Source organism: Nelumbo lutea, chromosome 8, assembly GCF_056320005.1.
Source record: "Nelumbo lutea isolate HS-2025 chromosome 8, American lotus-T2T, whole genome shotgun sequence".
Classification (NCBI taxonomy): domain Eukaryota; kingdom Viridiplantae; phylum Streptophyta; class Magnoliopsida; order Proteales; family Nelumbonaceae; genus Nelumbo; species Nelumbo lutea.
In genome coordinates, this window is record NC_142691.1 from 26576770 (window position 1) to 26597949 (window position 21180).

At 36.3% G+C, this 21180-nt stretch overlaps 1 protein-coding gene across 3 annotated transcripts in view; it reads right to left on the reverse strand.

The window, feature by feature from the left end:
• The window catches only part of NUDT3 (nudix hydrolase homolog 3), an 88371-nt gene that overhangs the window by 36244 nt on the left and 30947 nt on the right, over positions 1-21180 (reverse strand). For all 3 annotated transcript variants that reach the window (XM_088957476.1, XM_088957475.1, XM_088957474.1), the window contains 8 exons: positions 15153-15239; positions 9861-9967; positions 3392-3563; positions 2963-3216; positions 2781-2862; positions 2348-2413; positions 1519-1596; positions 1339-1434 (listed from right to left, as the gene is read on the reverse strand). In XM_088957476.1, coding sequence (XP_088813602.1) covers positions 1339-1434; positions 1519-1596; positions 2348-2413; positions 2781-2862; positions 2963-3216; positions 3392-3563; positions 9861-9967; positions 15153-15239 — 942 coding nt within the window. The remainder of the gene's footprint in view (positions 1-1338; positions 1435-1518; positions 1597-2347; positions 2414-2780; positions 2863-2962; positions 3217-3391; positions 3564-9860; positions 9968-15152; positions 15240-21180) is intronic.

Consider the following 21180-nt stretch of genomic DNA (forward strand, 5'->3'; position numbering starts at 1 on the left):
CTGGATTACCTTGGCTACTCCCATCAAAGTTCAGCTTAATGACACCCTTTGGAGGTGTCCCTTCTACTGCTCTTCTATTCATCCTAGTAGAGGTATTAGCCACTACTAGCCAATTTCTCCAAAGATCATCAAAGGAAAAACCAGCAAAGAAGTTTAATGTTTTCAGCCAATGGATTCTTGTCAAAGTGCATTCCTTCACCTCAGAGAGACTTCTTTCCTTTCCTAAGAAGATTTTGGCATTCCTTTCTTCCCAAATTGTCCACAAAAGAGCTTCTCTAGTACATTCCCACATAATTCTCCCTCACCGTGTGTGCTACCCAAAAGTAGATGGATTAAACAATATACTTACATCAGATGGCAGGTTCCACCTACATCCAAACAAAACAAAGATTCAAATCCATAAAGCTACAACAAAGGGATAAGATATTAGTAAGTAGTAACAATCCTCATTCTGAGCTTTACAAAGAAAACACCAATTAAGGGAAAGACACAAGTAAGGTTTCTTCTATTGTAAGTTTTCCAAAGTATTGATCTTACCATAGTAAACTTCCCAGCAGAAAATAGCAATTTTAGGGGGGATAGGTCTAACCCAAACCTCTTTAATAGGAAACACCCTAAGAACTGAGCTGGAACGAAATTCCCTATCCCCAAGTCCCCTCTTCCTTTCTTTGACTAACTATCTCCCATCTAATCAAGTGATCCTTTTTCACTTCCCCTGATTTCCACAAAAGATCCCTCATTGCCTTTTCTAATTTCTTAGCCTCCTTCAAGGGAATCCTAAAGACTAAAAGGAAGTAAATTGGAAGGTTTGCAAGTGTAGCCCTAATCAAAGTCACTCTACCCCCTATAGAAATGTAATTCTTTTTCCAGGCTGCCAAGCATTTTTCAAATCCTTCCACAATAGGAACCCAAAACCGACTCTCTTTAGGATTGACACCTAGGGGAAGACCTAAGTAGGTCAAAGGCCAACAAGAGGTGGAACAATCTAAGCAACCTGCAATAGACTCTACCTCCCGATCCTCCAAATTCATTCCAACCACACAGGTTTTTCCAAAGTCGATCTTCAAGTTGGTGTTGTATTCACTATTTACCTTTTTCTATTAATGAAATTTTCTCATTTATTGGTCCAAAAAAAAGTGGAGCAGCAAATTATCAGGTAGTTTTATTCGACGTGGAGTAGACAGGAACTGAATCAAGTGAATTTTGGTCCAAAAGCCCATGAAACAGTGCCAGAAGCATGCCCATGTAAAAGCCTTGAAAGCAAGAACATTGGATCTTTGCTGCCTTGAAAATAGTGTCATCCTTAAGAAATATTCTAGAGAACAACTGAAAACTCACCCCTGCGTTGTAAACAAGTTGAATCACACGAATAGGTGCAGCAGCGACTTCTTTTGATTTGTATATGTCATCCAATGGAAGATTTTGCTCCAACATCTGACAAAAGATTTGCAATTATATAAAAGAAGAAAAGCAAGCAGAAATAGAAATGTAGGGAGTGGATAATGATACTAAATATACCTGCAAGTGATCACCAAAGAGTTTAACTTGAGAGGTTGCCTTGTCATCTCTTATTCCAATAAATGCTTCAAAAGTAGCCTAGATATCATGTATTAACAAATAATATTAGTAACATCACCAAGGAAAAAAATCTAGTGACAAATAACATGATGATATTAATGTGCTTTCATAAAACATGCATTTATGGAACGATATTATCTAACTAATTGGATGAGGAACAAAGTGAAATAAACTAGCACTCTGAACCATCAAATTGGATGACAAATAATGACATGTAATTACTAAAATGAAAAGTATATACCTGTTAGTGTAAAATAGTTTTTAAAACCACAAAAAAAAAGATGTTTATGTAGAACATGGGAAAAAGGAGCCACTATTGTCAAACACTCCAAATTTCTACACTGATCACCCATAAAAAAATAAATGGAAAAGAGATTAAAGGCAACAGAGTAGCAATTGTTCCTATGTAGAGTTAGTCTTAAGATATAATCATATAAAATAGAAATTTAGTATGAAAGTTCTCCTACGAAGCTACTGAGGTAATGTTCTAATCAATTTGCTCCTGTAAAATACAGGTAGTTTGATTACATCAAAAATAAAGATAACCAAAGATAAAGTAAACAGGATTCTTAACAATCAGGGAAAAAACAACAGGATTCTTGAACTATGTCTATTGGGGACTTCAGTATCATGCCACAGTGAGTGGTTCACGGACTTTACTTTACAGAGATAAAATATGAAGATGGGAACAGAAACAAAAACTGGCTATATCATTCATGCCTTGTATGCAAAAGCTTAAGAAATAATAAGTTGGCCACATCATTTATACCTTGTATCCGAAAAGAGTGTCCTCATATGTTTCATATGGACCCATAGTAATATCCAGTTTAGAGTCCTGAAAATGAATAAAAGAACATGCTATTGAAATTAATTGTTTGTATAATTAAGAAATGTACAGCATATTCCTAAATATCATAAAAGTGATTTTATTCTATTTAGAAGTCTTTGCATCCTAGATTGGAGGTCAAGACTATTATTTGCCATCAATATGCAGATTGGAGGTCAATTTTCAGGCTCACTAGCATTTGCTGCCAAAGAGTCACTACTTGTTTCATAGTTGTCAAGGCATATAGGCAATTCCAGATGACAAGGGATGCCTAGTGGCCTAGGTGCCTAGGCATTCAAATTTGGCAGAAGCAAAATCCTACATTCTAAATTAACCTTCCTAGTTTTCTATATCAACCAGCATGATACATACTGACCAATTCCATCCAAGCTATGTCAGATTCATAATAGTCATTTGAAAGAAAAGCATCAGCTCTTGCTTTCAGCAGCCTCTTTAAACTGCACAACAGGAGATAAATTTGAAATCAACAGACACATTCCTGAATAATATGATAGCTTGTAAATGAACTTATAGTTTCCATTGAAGCAACAAATATACCTTGCACAATCGGTAATGTCCCCTGCTTTATTCAGAAATTCAGAAGCTTTTACTAGAAAAGGCTTATATTCATGAGAGAAGGGAACAATGAAAAGATCATGGATGGGGACCTTAACTTGATTAGTGCTGCCAAATGTATCATAGAGAGAAGAAGAATCCAAATTGGATTCACTATGTCTTCTAATAACATTAAAAAATCCGGTTGCAACTTCTTGTTGTTCCTCTGACAAATTGCTCTTCCATAATTCAAATTCCTACAATAAATGGGTTTTCATAATGAAATAGAAAGAAGACAACTTTGAAATTGGATGTACAATATTTTTTTTGGAAAATTTGTGTAAACTTGTAGTCAGTCATTTAAGAAACATTAGTGTATCCAAAAAAACCAATGGATCTCTGTCCTATATAATATAATTGAGAATATTTTACCATTTTGTCCATGTCTGGTGGGTAGAAATTTGCACCAGGAGGTTTCTGCATGGGAAATGCAGCTCTATATTCAAGTCCCTTCCACCCAGGTATAGGCTTGACGGATTCAGGAAGCAACCTAATAGCTGAATCTGCCGTTGTCAAAAAGGCTTTGTTTTCATCAAGGCACGACCTGTTATAAGAAGTTAAGAACATAAAAAGTAACCTCAATGTAAAAAAAGCATAGCTAGCATTTCAGTATAACAGAGATAGTCAGGTACACAAAAAAAGAAAGCACACAAACAGAAAGAGAAGGCAAACAGTGATATGGAGGAAAAGTTGAAGACCACCAAAAGGCAATAGCAAATTGAAAGAGAAAAAATGACAGGTAATTTACAATAAAGCATGGAATCAAGTTTGAGAAGAATAGGTGTAAGAGCATTGATTCCTTACTGTTACAAAGTTTGCCAATGAGCTCAATATCATGTGAATTCGGTATGATTTGAGCAAACTATTGTCACTTTCAGACGATATGCATCTATGATGGAATCTTTACATTCACATTATTTAAGTTTCAATTAACTATTATTAATTTTCATGCATTTTTTCACTTTGGACATTTTTTTTGCTTAATTTTTCTTAATAACTACATGCATTTGTATTATAAGGTTTATGGATGATTCACTAAAAGATCCACCTGTCACTAGTGTGCATCCAAAAGACCAGCATTATCAGATGTTCATAAAACTAGAAATGCCACTAGATCACAGATCAAACAGTTTGATTACTGGGTTGATTCAGTGACCCATAATATCATCTATGTGAATATATAATATATCATATACATTTTAACATGTGTGTCATGACCTTGTAGTTATTCTTGTTTTCATACAAGTGATGCAAGGTTCAAGTCTCAAAAATGCTATCAAAGCTTAGTGGTAACATGTTATTGCATGAGAATAGGAAGTCAGAGGTTCAAGTCTCTTCACCATCAACATCACCTCTTTCACTACCTTGGTTCAATAACCCACAACAATGGAGAGATTGGGTATGTCACCCACATAGTTTGATGGGCAAAATGAAGGGGTGCATCTGAAGTCCTATTTGATATGAGAACGGCACATAGGCTAAAAGATAAATTTTATATAGCGGTTATAAAAACAGCAATGTTATATGGAGTGCTAGGTAGTCAAGAAATAACATCTCCAAAAGATGAGTGTAGACTAAAAGACAACTCTGATATGGATGAGTGGTAAACTAGATGAGATATGATAAACTAGAATACATGTATGAGCTTAGGAGTACCACCAAACATGTTATACAATATCGTCAAGATTTGGTGAAATCTCCCCATTTTGCTAAGGGTAATACAATATATTCCAAGATTTTTTTCTCTCACATCTACACCACATGGCTGATATATTGGGTGATATTTCCAGTGTTTTAAAAGCAATGCCTCATGCATGCCTAGTGCAAATTGTAAAGCATTCCTCGTTTTAACCCAGGTATAGCCCCTTTCAAAAGGCATGCATTTTGATTCCTTTATTCTTTACACCTTTGTAATGGTTTATCAACTAATAAATTTTATTATTGTTTGTAAATATATTAACTTTTAAAATAAACAAAAAGAAAGACGTTTCAAATAACTAAAGCTTTAGTTCTTCAATAGTATCTTAAATGGAAAATTTTCCACTAAAGAAGCAAAAGTAATACGACTAATATTTGACCACAAATCCTAAAATACAACCAACTACAACTAAAAGCACAAAACCAGCCCCATTGTATAACAAGCCAAAAATTCAAGTTGAGGGCATTCCCACAAACCCCTAAATGGATTTGCTTGGCTTTCCTCAAGGAACCTTTAAGGAGGCAGAGGGCCAATCTTCAAGAGTTAAAAATGCATAGTGTTTAACATTACAATAGCCACTTTAGGTAATGCAACTACAAGATAAGTAAACAGAATGAAAGCTTCACATGCTTGAAGAACTTTGGTAAGATCTACAAATGTTTGCTTTGACTTCCATATTTTGACTTTGAATATGTTTTATATCATATAACACACATGAGAAATGATCTGTTACAAGCATGGTTTGAAATGTCCATGTATTTCCTATATTTCCATGACATATATCCCTTTCCATAGGTACCAACACAAAAAATTTCCTATATTTGGATGACCAATATTTCCTTCGACACCAACATTTTAAATCTTGGTTAAAAGTTGAAGGGGGGCTAGAAGAGCTAGGGGAACACCAAAAAGGACATGGGTTGTAGTATGAAATGATTTAAGCACTCACAAATTAACAATGGATAATGACACTGAACAGATGGAATGGCAAAGCAGAACTCATGTAGCCAACCCCGTATAGTTGGGACAAAGCTTAGATGATGATATTATGTTTAATATTTTATGCTTATGCACTTTAATTTGATACAATAGGCATTTCAAAACATTTAATTTCTTTTACAATACAGATACTTCAAATTTCATTGATAAATTATGCATCTTAGATTTAAAATTTTAGACTATCATCATAAGATTCATAACTTTCTAATATGTAATTAAAATCATGAAAAATATTTAAAAATCATTTGCTGAGAATAAATGGGGATTTTTGACAGCATGATTACCTTATTATTCTGAATGCTATTTGCTTACTAAATCATTATAATTCAAAAAAGGAAAAGGAAAAAGACAGACAATTACAAAAGTGGATACATACTTAACTGTAAATATAGAAGAGAAGATGGTTAAAAGACTAAAGAGAGACAAAGAGAAATGTCTATTTAAGCCTCTTAATCTTCTCTTATTTGATATGCATTTACTATTTTTTTCTCAAGTCTTAAATCTGCAATTAGATTTCTTTTAGTAGTCCATGAAGCCTTAAAAGAAATGTTTTCTGATTTCTCTAGGTCTTCAGAATACCTTAGTGAAATTAACAAAATATCCTCAAAGTTTCCCCATCTTTGAATAAAGAAACATCCATTGATATAAAAAATTGTGAACATGGACCCAATAGAAAACCATCAAAAGTACTAGTGAGAAGAAGTGATCTGTTGCAAGTTGGAAGCATCTAGAGTTGCAAGTCAAAAGGATATGTGTTGAAGTACTGAGAAATGATTGAAGGGCCTATATTTTGACAACACATATGGCACCGAATAGAGTGGAAATTGGAGATTAATGTAGCCAAGCCCATACCGTTGGGACAAGACTAAGATACATACATGTATGTACGTAATTATACTTATATTTATGCTTCAACGCTTCAACATATTTAAAGTTATAGGTACTATTCAACATTTAAGAAGGGACTTTTCTCTGTGTAATGGTAAAACCCGGGCTCAGAATAGTGAGAAGCTAGATCAAGTCTAAGAGAGGCCACTTCGTAAAAGAAATTGCCAAAAGTTAGGTCCTATACAGTTACCCCATCCAAGACCCTAAATAGACGTAATCAACATTAGGTAATGACTATTTTAGGGATTGTTTAACACTGACAGCTTTATTTTTATTTTTGATAACATCAACTTATAGGAGAATAAAATAAAATTTTACAAGGATACCAAGCATCTCAAAGGTTTGATAGTTGAGGGTGCCACCACGACCTTTCTATACCTTAATCATTTTCTGGAATAACTACCCTCAGTTTACCCCTTGTTTTTCCAGGATATCAGCCAATCCAATTGCTGATCCTTGTACCGGTTTTACTTCTATGACCCTTTCCTTTTTCCGTGTTTTAATCTCCTTCATACTGTTCCTATGTTGCAATGGGGTCATATCCTTATTCTTAAATCCATTTTACTACCATTGCAGAATTCCACTCCAATTCTATATGTTCCTATAATTGTATTCTTTAGCTAATCTCAATCCTCATAATGTTGCTGAAAATTTTACTTTTATAGAGTTTCCTTGCCCCACCGATCTATACAATATGGCCAATATGAACCCATTACAATCTTTAAATGCCCATTGATGCCTGATGGATACTAGACACTGATTGTCCCTACTATACCTATCGAAATTCAGCTTTATCCTATTCCCATTGGAGGTATCCAGTTTGAGAACCTGGAGGAAACATGTAGGAAAGAAAAAAGTTGAAGTTAACAGTGGGTAGCAGAAGCTTGCCCAGTGGTGGAATGGAACATTCAAGGTTAACCCTTCAATGCATTTTACACGAGAAAACGCATTGACTTCAATATCCATTGTTTTAAAAGGCTTAAGCCTTGAGGCGTGAGGCTTACGCCTTGAGGCGAGGCACACAGATTTTTACTCAAGGCTTAAGCCTCACAACTTTTGTGTGAGGCTTAAGCCTTTGTCAGGATGAGGCGTAAGCCTCGAGCCTCAAGGTGTGAGGCGTAAGCCTCAAATAAGTATCAATGATTATTTAGTGATTCAATACAAAAAAATATATATTTGATGCATTTTCTTTTAGTTCAAAATATATGGAAGAAGCACTTCAATAATTATGAGCCAAATAAATAAAAAGTAAAAAGAAAAACCAATTGGGGAAATCAACTTCTATTAGTTTCTATTAGAGTTATAGGAGAGTTCAATGCAAAATGGGCCAATCAAGTTCTTAGTTTCTCGTGGATATATCAAGTGGTTTTTCTTATTATTCTAATTCTAACATCCTAGGTTTGTTATTTTTCTCATTTCTTTTCCTAATGGATTTATTTTCTTTTTATTGATTTTTTGTATAGACCAAATTAATCAAGTTATATTCTTTCTTCTGAACTATTAAATGGCCATAAATTTAATATCCAATTAAATGGATGATTCTTCATATGTTTCCTTTCTTCCAATTTGGTCATTTAAATTATTTGAGAACTTTGCATTTTTAAACATGAAATGTAAAATGTTTATAATTGTTAGTTGATTCATTATTATTTTATTTAATGCAATAACGCCTAAAACTTATTGCTTATAAACTTTTATTTTATGGATATTTATACATTCTATTTTTTTAAGTATATTATATGGTATTTTTATCAACTTATAAACTTTAAATAATTTTGTTCTTAAGATCCGAGGCTTACGCATCACCTTTTTGGGTCATTACGCCTCAAGCATGCCTTTAGCCTTTTAAAACCTTCACCTTTTTGGGTCATTACGCCTCAAGTATGCCTTTAGGGTTTTAAAACCTTCACCTTTTTGGCTCATTACGCCTCAAGTATGCCTTTAGCCTTTTAAAACCTTGTCAATATCTATATAAGCTTATTTAAACATCTATCCAAAAAAAACATATGATGCGAATCTAACATGATATAAAAATGGTCATTAGCAATGAGAATATAAGTTGGTGATGAACCATTCTAGCTATTTCAATCTATAAATAAATTTTATTAACAATAAGCATCTTTGGAGTGCTTGAATTAGAATTACACAAGAGGTTTCCCTTTGTTTTACATCTAGAAACTCCAGGGTTTAATAGTGATCCAACTAATTTTATATCATCTCGCAATTACATTGAAGAGTATAAGATTTTCAGACTTAAGAGAGAGAGAGAGAGAGAGAGAGAGAGAGAGAGAGACGGGGGGAGGGAGTCAATGGATAAATAGAGAAATGCTCCAACTCCCATCAATAGAGAAATGCTCCAATATATATAATTGGAGCTTGGTGTCAGAAAATGATCTCAAAATCCATTTCATTAAGATATCTATATAAGCTTATTTAAACATCTATCCAAAAAAAACATACGATGCGAATCTAACATGATATAAAAATGGTCATTAGCAATGAGAATATAAGTTGGTGGTGAACCATTCTAGCTATTTCAATCTATAAATAAATTTTATTAACAATAAGCATCTTTGGAGTGCTTGAATTAGAATTACACAAGAGGTTTCCCTTTGTTTTACATCTAGAAACTCCAGGGTTTAATAGTGATCCAACTAATTTTATATCATCTCGCAATTACATTGAAGAGTATAAAATTTTCAGACTTAAGAGAGAGAGAGAGAGAGAGAGAGAGAGACGGGGGGAGGGAGTCAATGGATAAATAGAGAAATGCTCCAACTCCCATCAATAGAGAAATGCTCCAATATATATAATTGGAGCTTGGTGTCAGAAAATGATCTCAAAATCCATTTCATTAAGATAGCTTCCGAAGCTTACTCAGGAAGCTCACTTCTGTAAAATGGCAAGTTACATAGTTGAATTTAACCTGATTTATTAAGAATCCATGGGCTGCGAAGAGATTTCTAGAAATCATTTAGGAGTTTGAATTTTAAGAGTCCAATTATTAGGTAGATTTATGCAAAATTATATAAATAAATATATCAAGCAGAAAATACGTGCACAATAGAAATATAAGTAGCACCATTTTATAGTAAATGTAAAATTGATTAAAACAAATAAAAAAAAAAGACAAATACAAGCAAAGATAGAGAATAAAAGAAAAACCCCAAAAGGAACAAAAAGTAGCAGCAAATAACAGCAAGATTCTTCCAACCGCCCCAGATACATGAGTAACATTTTCAATGAAGAACTTACCATGGACTCTTGTTAATCACATAATACATCCATTTTAACTTATCCAAGTCAGATTGATCACAACGTTGCTTTAACCAATCCCTTAATGTAAGATTGCTGTACCAAACCTATAAGAAAACAGAAGGATAAGAAAAGAAAAAAAAATCAGTAACAGCTACCTTACATAATTTATCATATTGAGGATAGCATCATCAGACCAAACTATCTGTTATGAAATAAGAATAAACAATATGACTTATTGGGAAGCTGTGAAAAGATTTAAATGGTTAACCATTAATATGACTGTAAGGATCCTTTGGCAAAGGAGAACATCTAATGGGATAGCAGATCACTTAGCCAAGCAAAAGGTGCATTAAAAACAGATGCTTTGGGTCCGATTGTAATTTAATTTGTATCTGAGGCTGCATCTCACGTCTCTTTTCAGGAAGCTGCTATGTACATCTTCTGTTTCATTAATAAATCCTTTCTTTACTTATCAAAGCAAAATAAGAAAGAAAAAAAGAGAAATTTAAGAAGAATAATACAAAGGGGGGGGGGGAATTAAAAGCTGGGAAAAGAACAAAGAAAATGAAAATTAGAAATACAAAAACCACTAAAAGAACATTGTATATTATATATAAATGGGATGACTGCCCTTTTTGGTAATATATTGTATGTAATACAATATTAATCGCCTATTTATTTAAAAAATCACCAAGAGCAAAGGACAAATACAACAGGTTCATGGTTGATGTACAAGAAATTCTTTGAAACTTCCTTATCAACTCAACCAAAAATCATTAGACTTCCCACTTGCTATTTTCATTATTGGGGAGAAAATGATGTTCACTAAAAAAAGCAAGAGTGCAGTCCTTATAGCATATAGCACAATGATTAAATGTACAAAAAGGGAAGGAAAACACGGAAGAAAGTATACTCTTGATCTATTCAAGGAGTGAAGAAACTAGGGACCACACCAGTAGAGACTCCTATATATCCTAATTACAAGCACTGATGCAGATGAAAAAAAGAATTTATGGGGATACAAACCAATTTTTGAATTCCTAAACCAATTTCAGAGGTTTTGGGTTATAGGATATCAGTACTGTTTCACTTTTTTATTTTCTAGTTGTGGGTATCTTAAGAATACGGTTCTGTTTTTTAGATTTTTATTGCTATTTTGGAATTACTATTATAGTAATTCTTGTGATTACTATTATAGTAAATATACAGTTTACTATTTTTAGTAATTTCTATTGTCTTTAAAGTGAGTCAGTTGTAGTGGGATCAGTAATCAGTTATTAGAGTTGTTTAGGAGTTGGAGTCCTTATTTAAGTGTCCTAATGGGTTACTTGTGGATTTGTCTTAGTTTTAAGGCAATTAAGAGTTGTTTTAGATCAGTTTCCAAATCCAAATTAGAGTCTGTAAAGGGACACTCGAGTTAATAAGTTGAGTCTATAAATAGAATCATTGTAATTGGAGCTGAAGGAGAGATTTGATGAAATAAAGATTGGTTTAGTAAATCCCATTTGTTGCCAGAAAATTTTCTCATTCTTCCCCCCTCTCTTATTTCTTCTTCTAGGAGATCTATCTTTTGCCGTTTACCCTGACAGCAAGCATTCTACTTGCTTCTCCATCCATATCCTTCATCTCCAATTACCCACAGCCCCTCATTCACCCCACAAAGCCCACCACAAGAAACTAAGTTAATAGGACTACCCTGTCCTTCATCAAACATGGACTTTACGATGGTGAGTTGTTTCTTGACAAGGGAGAGTATCAAAGGTTGATAGGCAGATTATTATATTTGTCTAACTTGATCAGATATTTCTTATGCTGTTAGTGTTTTCAGTCAATACATGCACCAAGACTTCTCATATGCAAACAGTATGATGAATCTTATGTTACTTGAAGAATGATACTCAGAAAGGACTTCTTTTCTCTAATAATGGTCATATACCCAAGGTTCAAAGTACCAATGCGCCCTGATACTCAGAAGGGGTGTATTGGTACTTTGAATCCCATGCTTATATTTTTTTAGTTTTTTTTTTCAAACCTTTTCAGAAGGGTTGGTTTAACTGTTTAAGGCATGCCTACCTCCTGAAATGGGGTTTGACCCCAAAACACCTGTATTTCACATATCAACAAGCCACTGATACAATATGATACACTACACCCAATACAGGCATGTTGTATCAAAATTTTGAACCTTATTAACAGAAAAAAAGCAATCGATTCCTTCCGACCCCTTGTTTGGCCAGAGAATCAGAAAAAGAATTAGCCTCTCTTTCAACCCATTTTAGAGTAACATCCATGTCTTGCATCAGCCGCTTGATTCTTCCTTTCTCATGGATGAACCCTCACCAACCCACTTCCTCTTCCTTTTGCAACCATGTAATGACTAGTTTTGAGTCTCCCTCAATTGATAACTTCCGAATATTCAACTCTGTTTTTTGAATGCCCTCCAAGACTACCAATATTTCAGATCTCAAAGAACCCCTCACTCCAATAGGACCAAAGAAAAGAGAAATAACTTTCCCTTCCTCATTACCAAAAACTCCTCCAATGCTTGAAGGACCCGGGCTTCCTTCACTGCTGCCATCAAAATTCAACTTAATGAAACCACTGGAAATCGGAGACCAAACAAGCCTTAAACTTTCCTTAGGAGGAGTGGAATCAGCAATTCCCTTCCACTTTCTCATCAAATCACCAGCTGAAATATCTTTAAACAGCTTCATGTATCATATTGGCAGTCATTGATAGGGGTGGATCCGAGTTGAGCCTAGCTGAATACCTGGCTATTTGAGCCTGACTCACCAATAAAGTATAAGGCTCAAGCTCGAGCTCGATTTGAGCTAGAGCCTTGAGCTCGAGCTTAGCTCGACTCAAGCTCAACTATGAGCCAAATGTTTTATAAAATAAAAAATCTACATACATATAAAAATTATTTTTTTATATGAAATATAAAAATTAAGAATTACAAAAACTAGTTATTATTATATATAAAAAATAAAAATATTATATATAACATTTTTATTTTTTATATATTTATACATATATATATATATATTATTTTCTATATGTACAATACTTTTATATTTATTATCTTTTATATGTGTCTATATATGTAAAAGCTTGATTAGGCTCGCGAACCTCACGAGCCCAGCTTTATTGGGCTCAAGCTCGAGCTCGAATAGCTCGTGAAAAGCTTGGCTCGTGGCCACCCCTAGTCATTGATACACTAAATAAACATGTTTTCAGGGTTTAACTTATTTCAGGGGGTAGATAGGCCTAATACCTACCCCTTAAACTATTTTTGGAAAAAAAAAATGTATGGGCACAAGGTTCAAAGCAATGTTTTAAAATGCGGATGCGTGATGCGAGGCATTCCACTACCTAGAGGTGTGAGGCGTAATTCAAAACACAAGAGGCATAAGCCTCCCAAACACAAGGAGGTGTAAGCCTCCTTAAGAGGAGGGGGGTTAGGAGAAAGGGGAGATCTCATTTTTTCTTTATTTTTAATAAAAATCTTTTATATTAAGAAGAATAAAGATGCATAACATTAGTTGAAATAAATTGGGCTGAAGACCCCCCTAACTTAGAAAAACAAATTGGGCTGCATCAAAAAGGGGGACGGGGCCCCAACTGAAGGGGCAGGGGGCAAACCACTTTCTTTTCCCTTATCTTTTCTTCCTTTCCCTTTCCTTTTCTCTTTTTTTTCTTCTCTTTCTTTTTCTTTCCCTTCCCTTTCTTTTCTTTTCCTTTTTTTCTTTTTTTCTTTTTTTTTTGTCTTTTTATATAAGATGTGCATGAGGCACATGAGGCATATCCTCTAGCATGCCTCATGAAAAAAGCACATGAGGCATATGCCTCTTGCACTTGAGGTGTACGCCTCAGAGGTGTCACTGCCTTTGGCATACGCCTTAGGGCATTTTGGGAGCGCCACTAGGTGTATGCCTCCTACGCCTTTTAAAACATTGGTTCAAAGTACCAATACACCCCTTGTGTCATATCAGGATATATCAATACTTCCAACCTTATCTGTATTATGACGACCAAGCCGCCATAAACAAGGTTGACAAATTTATTCGACAAGACAAAACAAAGCACATAGAAGTAGACAAACACTTCATTAGAGAATGTGTTGCAAGTGAAGAAGAATGCCTACCTTCTGTGAGATCTAGGTGTAGCTCGGGAAGGTTGAGTTGGATTGAGGGTCAACCCAAGCCCAACCCTAAGACTCAAACCTCAAGCTCAAGCATAGCCTAACCCAAGGTAAAGTTCAAGTTTATCAACCTAGGCCCAACCTAAGCTTAACCCAACACAACTCGGGTTGGGCTCGGGCTTTGGCTATGCTTTAGTCGGTTGGGTCAAATTTGAAGGTAGTTTTTGAATATGCTTTGGTCGGTTGAGGCCAATTGACCTAACATGAGCTCACTAAAGACTTAAACGAGGTTGGGAATGCCCAAGTTGAAGCCCCACTAAAGACATAAACCAGGGGTATCCCTATACCCAAGCTAGAACTCAATCTAGCAACTTGGGCATGTATGGTGTGCTCATCTTAAGTGGGACAATTGAGTGTTCATTGGTATTTTATTCATTTGATCTTTATCTCAAATAATGCAATTACTTGGTGGTGCTAAGGGCATTTTTGTAATTGGCATGCAAATTAAGAGAATAAGGCATCTGATGCAAGATAGAACACCATACCTTCTACATTCTTCTTATTTTCTTCTTGAATCTCTAATCTCTACATATTAGAATAATCACTGACTTTTTATGCAAGTCTTTTCATGCTGAAGCTAGGGGTGTTCCCTAGAAGCAACACACTACACCTTACCCAAGTGTGGTGACAAATGGCTCTAAACAGAACAAAATGGTGAAATAGGATTCATGTTGCAAATCTTGGTTTTAATATTGTCTTTTATTTTCCAAAAAAATAAGGATTGATATAGCTGATTCCATATAGTTGGAATAAGGCTTAGATGATGATGATGAGATTGATTTTATTGACTTCAAACTACATCTCCTATGAAAACCTGCATCTTGGTGGCTTTCTATATTTGTACGTCTTTTTTTTTCATTTTTTTATTAGGGGGAGGGATATTTTTCTCTTAGGCTGCAAATTGTGTTTTTTTTTCTGTCTTTTTTGTATTAAATAAAATGCTTATCCTTTACCACTAGGGAAAGAAAAAAAGACATTAAGGACTAGTTCAAGATAGGCCAAAGGGTTGGGAACTTCTACCTATTATCCACAAACAAAGAAAAAGACCAAATATAGCACGTACAACCTCTAGTAATACTTGTACCTACCTGCAAATAAAAGATGTCATCTATCACTTTTGCAGCTTTAATAAGTAAAACAAGAGCTTCCTTGTCTGCTTCCGTTAGCCCATTCAACTGCAATAACAAGACAACAAAGAAATAAGGAAATTAGAGCTATAAATTGTTTTTAAGGAAACAAAATCCATGTATGAGATAAGGCAATGTTTCTTTGCACCAGTCACAAGGACATATTGAAACACCAAACTTGTCAGTCAACAGATGTGGAGACCAATGACAAAACACACCAATAACAAGACACCAAACTTGTCAGTCAATTGTAAATTGTTGTATTTGTTATTTGCATTATTTTTTATGTTTAATTTGAAATCTTTTTCATTAATTACTGAATTTTGTATATAAAATAAAAAGTTGCATTACATGAATTGTTGCACTATTATTTTAAAGATTAAAATAATCTCGCAAAGACATTGGATTCTATTCTTTCTGGCTTGTAGATTCTGACACATCATACTTGGCACACATTCCAACTCTTGTACCCAAGTCCATGTAAGAGTTGTCAAAGATAGATGTACTTGATGTGATCATGCAAGGATAGATGAACCAACAAAAGACAACACAAGTAATATTGCAATAGCTTATAAAAAAAAGGAATATTACAATAGACCTAAAGCCAGAATATCCTACTAACATTCCCAAATTGTAGTGAGAATGGACTGAATGGACTTTACTGTTCTTTATTTCTTTAAGTAGTGTTTAAAAGTTATGTTTCTAGTTATGGGCCTTATGGGCATTCTTTTATTTTCTTTAATTATTTCTTTAGTGCTGGCCACCCCATTAAGGGCATCCAAGTAATTGTACTCAGACTTAGAATTATTAATAAAAGTGATGAAAGGGGATAGGTGGTATCCCTATGATGCATGGGTTCATGATGGAGGAGTTCTCACTGGCGAGAAGGTGGAGGAAAATGTTGAAAGTTGAAGCAAAAACCTTTGTGATGGAGGAGGTGTGGACTAGGGGAGCCCAAGCACTGAAGATAGTTGAACAAAGAAGAGCTTCCCTCGTCCTTCCAAAAAGAGCTATTTTTTGGTTCAGGGGTGTGCTAGAAGGTGCAAAGAACTCATCACAGGTGAAAGCATAAAAAAACTACCACTGATGCAGGAAGAAAATATGTTGCATAAAAAAGAGAAAACAAAAAGGGAAGGTATGTTGGAATATACGAGTTGGTGAAGGTTTGAAACAATATACCTGTTTCCCAGAAGGAAGAAAGGCCTCGGGTTGGGATAAGATTATTCAAGCAATTCAGGAGTTCTCCAACACAGCTTTGAAAGGCAGAAAAGGGGAGGAAAAAATATCAAATGAAGAAGAGAAATAAAAAACATTGAAGGAAAAGGAGATTTGGAGTGAAGACGAAATGCTGTGCGAGGAAGTAGAAGATGCATGTTTAGCTGCACATCTGGGAAAGCTTAAAATGTGGGTAAACACCTCCAAAGAAGATTGGGAACGCAGGGTGGTTATTTCAGCAAAAGGAATTGTAAGAGACTGGACTGGCCCAGGGGAAGAAGTGAAACAGTTAGGCAAGGTAGTAATACAACCTTTCAATGGGAAGAAAGCAGTGTTATTATTGCTTGAAGAAGTGCAGGTGGATGTACCCTTGTCGGCTATAACTAAGCAAGGCATGGTGATAGTAGAGGGGTGGTCTCCCTGTTCTAATGAAAAGATTGTCGAGCCAATAAAGTATATTGAACTGAGAATCCTAGGTAACCATTTCACCTCTGGAACTTGGAAATGTTTACAAGAGTTGCAAAACTCTGTGGAGGAGAACTGCTGGACTTCATTGCTGATGACTTGAGAGCAGCCGTAGTTCGACTGAGAGGAGCAAAACCAGAGTTAATCCCTCATCTACTGGAAGTATACACAGATGCGGTGGAATACAAAGCCTGGATTACTACGTCCATTGAAGCTCAGTGGTGGAAGGAAGGGCATCCCGAGGAAGACGACGCTGACGTGGCAAGTCTACCTACTCAGCACATTCAAAGGCAGTGACAGAATGAAAAGAGAAGTTTCACGATTAAGGAAACTGTGGCTCTGGAGAAGACGAACACAAAGGAACATTTTCCTCTATTTATCAACAAATCAGGCTCAGTAATTCAAACCCCAACGGCTAAATTCAGATCGTTTGCCCAGGTGGTTGTGTCAAAATCTGAAGAAAGACAGGTGGACATTGGGCTTTGTGTTTTGAGGCAGCTGGAGAAACAGGGTTGGCTGAAATAGCCACATGGGCCCTTAAGTGGGCACGTGGCGTCGGGTAAAGAAAGTCCTGTTTTAAGGCCAAAAGTAACTGGGCCTAATCCAGTTGGGCCAGCAAACAGAGTTGGACCTAATTTGAGGAGGTCATGTGATAGGAGGCAGGAATCGAGCGACACCAGACGATTTTCCTGGTCTATCATCATCCCAACCCAAGCCCCACCAATCGGAAAAAAGAGAGATCAGAAGATTGTGGGAGTATTATGGACATGGAAACCCAGGCTGGTTTCCTACTCTATTAGCCCAGAGAAACCAAACCCAAGGTACGATCGGCAAAGGGATAAGGACGATCTGTTCGATACAGATTGGTCAGCTTCGATGAAGACAATACAGACGATGAAGCCTTTACAGTTTCCCCTAGCCCAGGAAGTGTGGAAAGCAAATCAAAAGCTTTGATTGATTTGGTGGAGGCGAACGGTCTAGCCTTACTATTTGAAGAGCGCTTTAATGGATTGGAAGTAGGGGCAATGATGGTGGAAAAGGAAAATCCTTCGGTTGAGAGGGAAACTCAGCCAGAAAGGAATGGAGAAACCAGCAACGTACAAGATCAAGGACAAGAAGGAACTGATTGTAGTAGAACACTCCCACTGGCTCTCGGCAAGGCAACAACAGACCCTATATCCCGGTGCTTTTCTCCAAGTATTGGTCCAAAGAGTGTCACCCCTGGCAAAAGGCTAAGTTCAGAAACCAGAACCTTCCAAATCCTAGTGTGTCTCCCTCTCAGTCACAAGGTATGATGTCTCCTTTGGTTTTTGTGGGTACTAATCTTTCTTCTAGTCCTTTGCTCACAAGAGAGACCAGCCCGACATCCAAGTCTGCCTCTGCCAGTGCTTCAACAGAAGTAGTGGGTAGTGATAAGATGCTGACAGTTGACGAGGAGGACGGTGACAGAATCGGGAGATGATTTTGGAGATCTTTAGGATCTTGGTGAAGGATGAACTAGAAAGTGAGAGAAGAAAGGGTGGGGAGGATGACAGTCCTCATTCTAGGCCAGTGCAAGATGTTATTTTGGAGTCAACACTCTTTGTCAGAGTGGTTGACAGTGCAAGATGTTATTTGATATCCTTAATGAAAGTCACTGTTTCCAATCAAAAAAAAAAAAAAGTGATGAAAGGGGGCTAGAGAGAGAGGTTCGAGTTCTTCTACTCTCTTCCCTTCTTTTCTTCTTCCACAACCTATTGCCCAAACTTCTTTCTTCTTCTTTCTCTTTCTCTCTTTTCTTATTTTCTTGCATTATCTGAATTACTATAGGTGTAATTTTCAACTTGGTATCAGAGTGGGTTCTCACTTTCAACCTTTTTCTCCTTTCTTTGCCCATACATAGTAAGTATAGAGAACTGATCAGTTAATCAATCAGCTACTTATGTAGCCCAGTTAGGAAGGTTTTTGGAGATTTTTGTGGAGGTTTCTCATCCTTAGTTGAAGCCTAGGACAAGTTCTTGGAGACTTTTCCCAAAAACCCTAGATAACTAGAGAAACATTGTTACAGGTCATAGAGACAGATTGAACCAGGTGCTTGGGGATAATAGGTAAGCCTTTTGATTTCTATTAGAGGCAGTTTTGGTTGGATTGAATTCTGGAACCTCTGGAAGGGGCGGTTGAAGTTTCTCTCTTTCTCCCCATCCCGCAGGTCCCTAATTTTGGGGGGTTGAAAAGGTTGTTCTTTGCTTAGAAAAGTAAATCTAGCCTAGTAAAGCCCTAATTTGATTTTCATTTGCATCTGTTTACTCAATGGAGCAAACTAGAGGAGAGACCAAATATTCCACATATTATAGGTTTGGACATGGGGGGTCAGTGGAGAATCTTTTTGGGGCTGTGACTATTGTGAAGCTAGATGGGACCAATTATTTAGCTTGGTCTCAATCTATTAAGATACATGTGTGTAGTAGAGGAAAATGGGGTTATATTACCAGGAGTAAGAAGAAACCGGAAGAGGATGATCCTACCTATGAAAGGTGGATGCAGGAAAACTACACAGTAGTGGGTTGGTTAGTGAATTCTATGCAACCACACATTAGTCAACATTACCTGTGGATTGAAACTACAGAAGAAGTGTGGGATAGTGTCATAGAAACCTATTCCCAAAAGCTTAATGTTGCTCGAACCTACAAATTGAAGCATGATGTGAATAATCTTAGACAGGGGGAAAAGCCCTTAGCAGTCTACTTCTCTATGCTGAAATCTCTTTTGTAAGAGATTGATCTGATGGAGACTGTTGTTTAGGGTTGCACAAAGGATGCAGAAACATAAAGGAGGTTGGGGGAGAGAAATTGGGTCTTTGAGTTCCTCACCAAGCTCAACTTGGAGTATGATATTGTGAGGCAGAATGTTTAAGCAAAGGATGAGGTGACTTTGTCTCCAGCATATGCTATGGTGAGCAGTAAGGAGAGCAGAAGACAGGTTCAGTTTGTAGAGCCACATGTTGATCACTATACTAATGCGGGGATGAAGCCGGAGGCTAGCACTGGGAAGAAAGATGTTATCTGTGAATACTGCAATAAGCCTAAACACACTAAAGACACATATTGGAAGTTGCATCCAGAGCTCGTTCCTGCCATATTCAAGAAAGAAAATGTGGAAAAAGGAATAAAACTTGAAAAGGTGGAAATGCAAATGTAGCCACCTTTTCACAAGGTGAACAAGGACAGGGTGGAGAGAAGTCAGTGGGAGAACAGCTTGCAGCCGCCAGGGCTGAATATGAGAGAAGTATGGCTGAATTGTCAGTCACTTGGAATCCACTGCTACAACTCCTTCAGAGACTATTCATTCCTCTGCATATGCTCACTCAGGTATTCGTGCCACTGCACATCATGCTTCTATCTCAAGTACTCAAAAAACCCTTGGATAATTGATTATGGTGCTTCTAACCATATGACCAGTGTTTCACAGTTATTCACCTCTTACCCAACTTCTTTCTGGCCGGGATAAGATATCCCTTGCTAATGGCTCCCTAGCCCCTATCATAGGAAAGGGAGACATTAAGACCTCTAATGCCTTGACGTTATCATCTGTTCTTCATGTACCTAAACTTAATACCAATTTGCTTTCAATTAGTAATTTGACTAAATCCCTGAATTGCAGTGTGACCTTTTTTCCTTCAGATTGTGTTTTTCAAGACATGGAATCTCAAAAGGTGATTGGGAGTGGCCATGAGGCGAATGGGATTTATCTGTTAGACATGCCTGAGCAAAGCCAAGTACAACCTAAGAGAACTGCATTTGTTTTAGAGTCCACTAGTCATATTATGTTATGTCATAGTCGTTTGGGTCATTTGTCCTTTCTTCATTGAGTCAATTGTTTCCAGAGTTATTTAAAGGAATTAGTCTATTGAATCTTCATTGCAAGTCTCGTGAGTTCTCAAAGCATTGTAAGAGCCTTATCCTTCAAGTAATAAAAGATCAACTATTCCTTTTAATATTGTTTACTCTGGTGTGTGGGGGCCTTACCATTTACCATGTATGGGTGGCTATAGATATTTCATCATGTTTATTGATGATTTTTCACAATATACTTGGATTTACCTTTTGCGCTCTCAGGCTAAAGTGCCTAAACTTATGCAACAGTTCCATGAACACATAATCACTCAGTTTAATACACGCATCAAAATATTCCAGTTAGACAATGCTAAGGAATATTTTGAGGACCTTACATCCTATCTTGAGAAGTTTGGGGTTATTCATCGAAGTTCTTGTGCTCGCACTCCACAACAAAATGGAGTAGTGGAGAGGAAAAACAAACACATTGTGGAAGT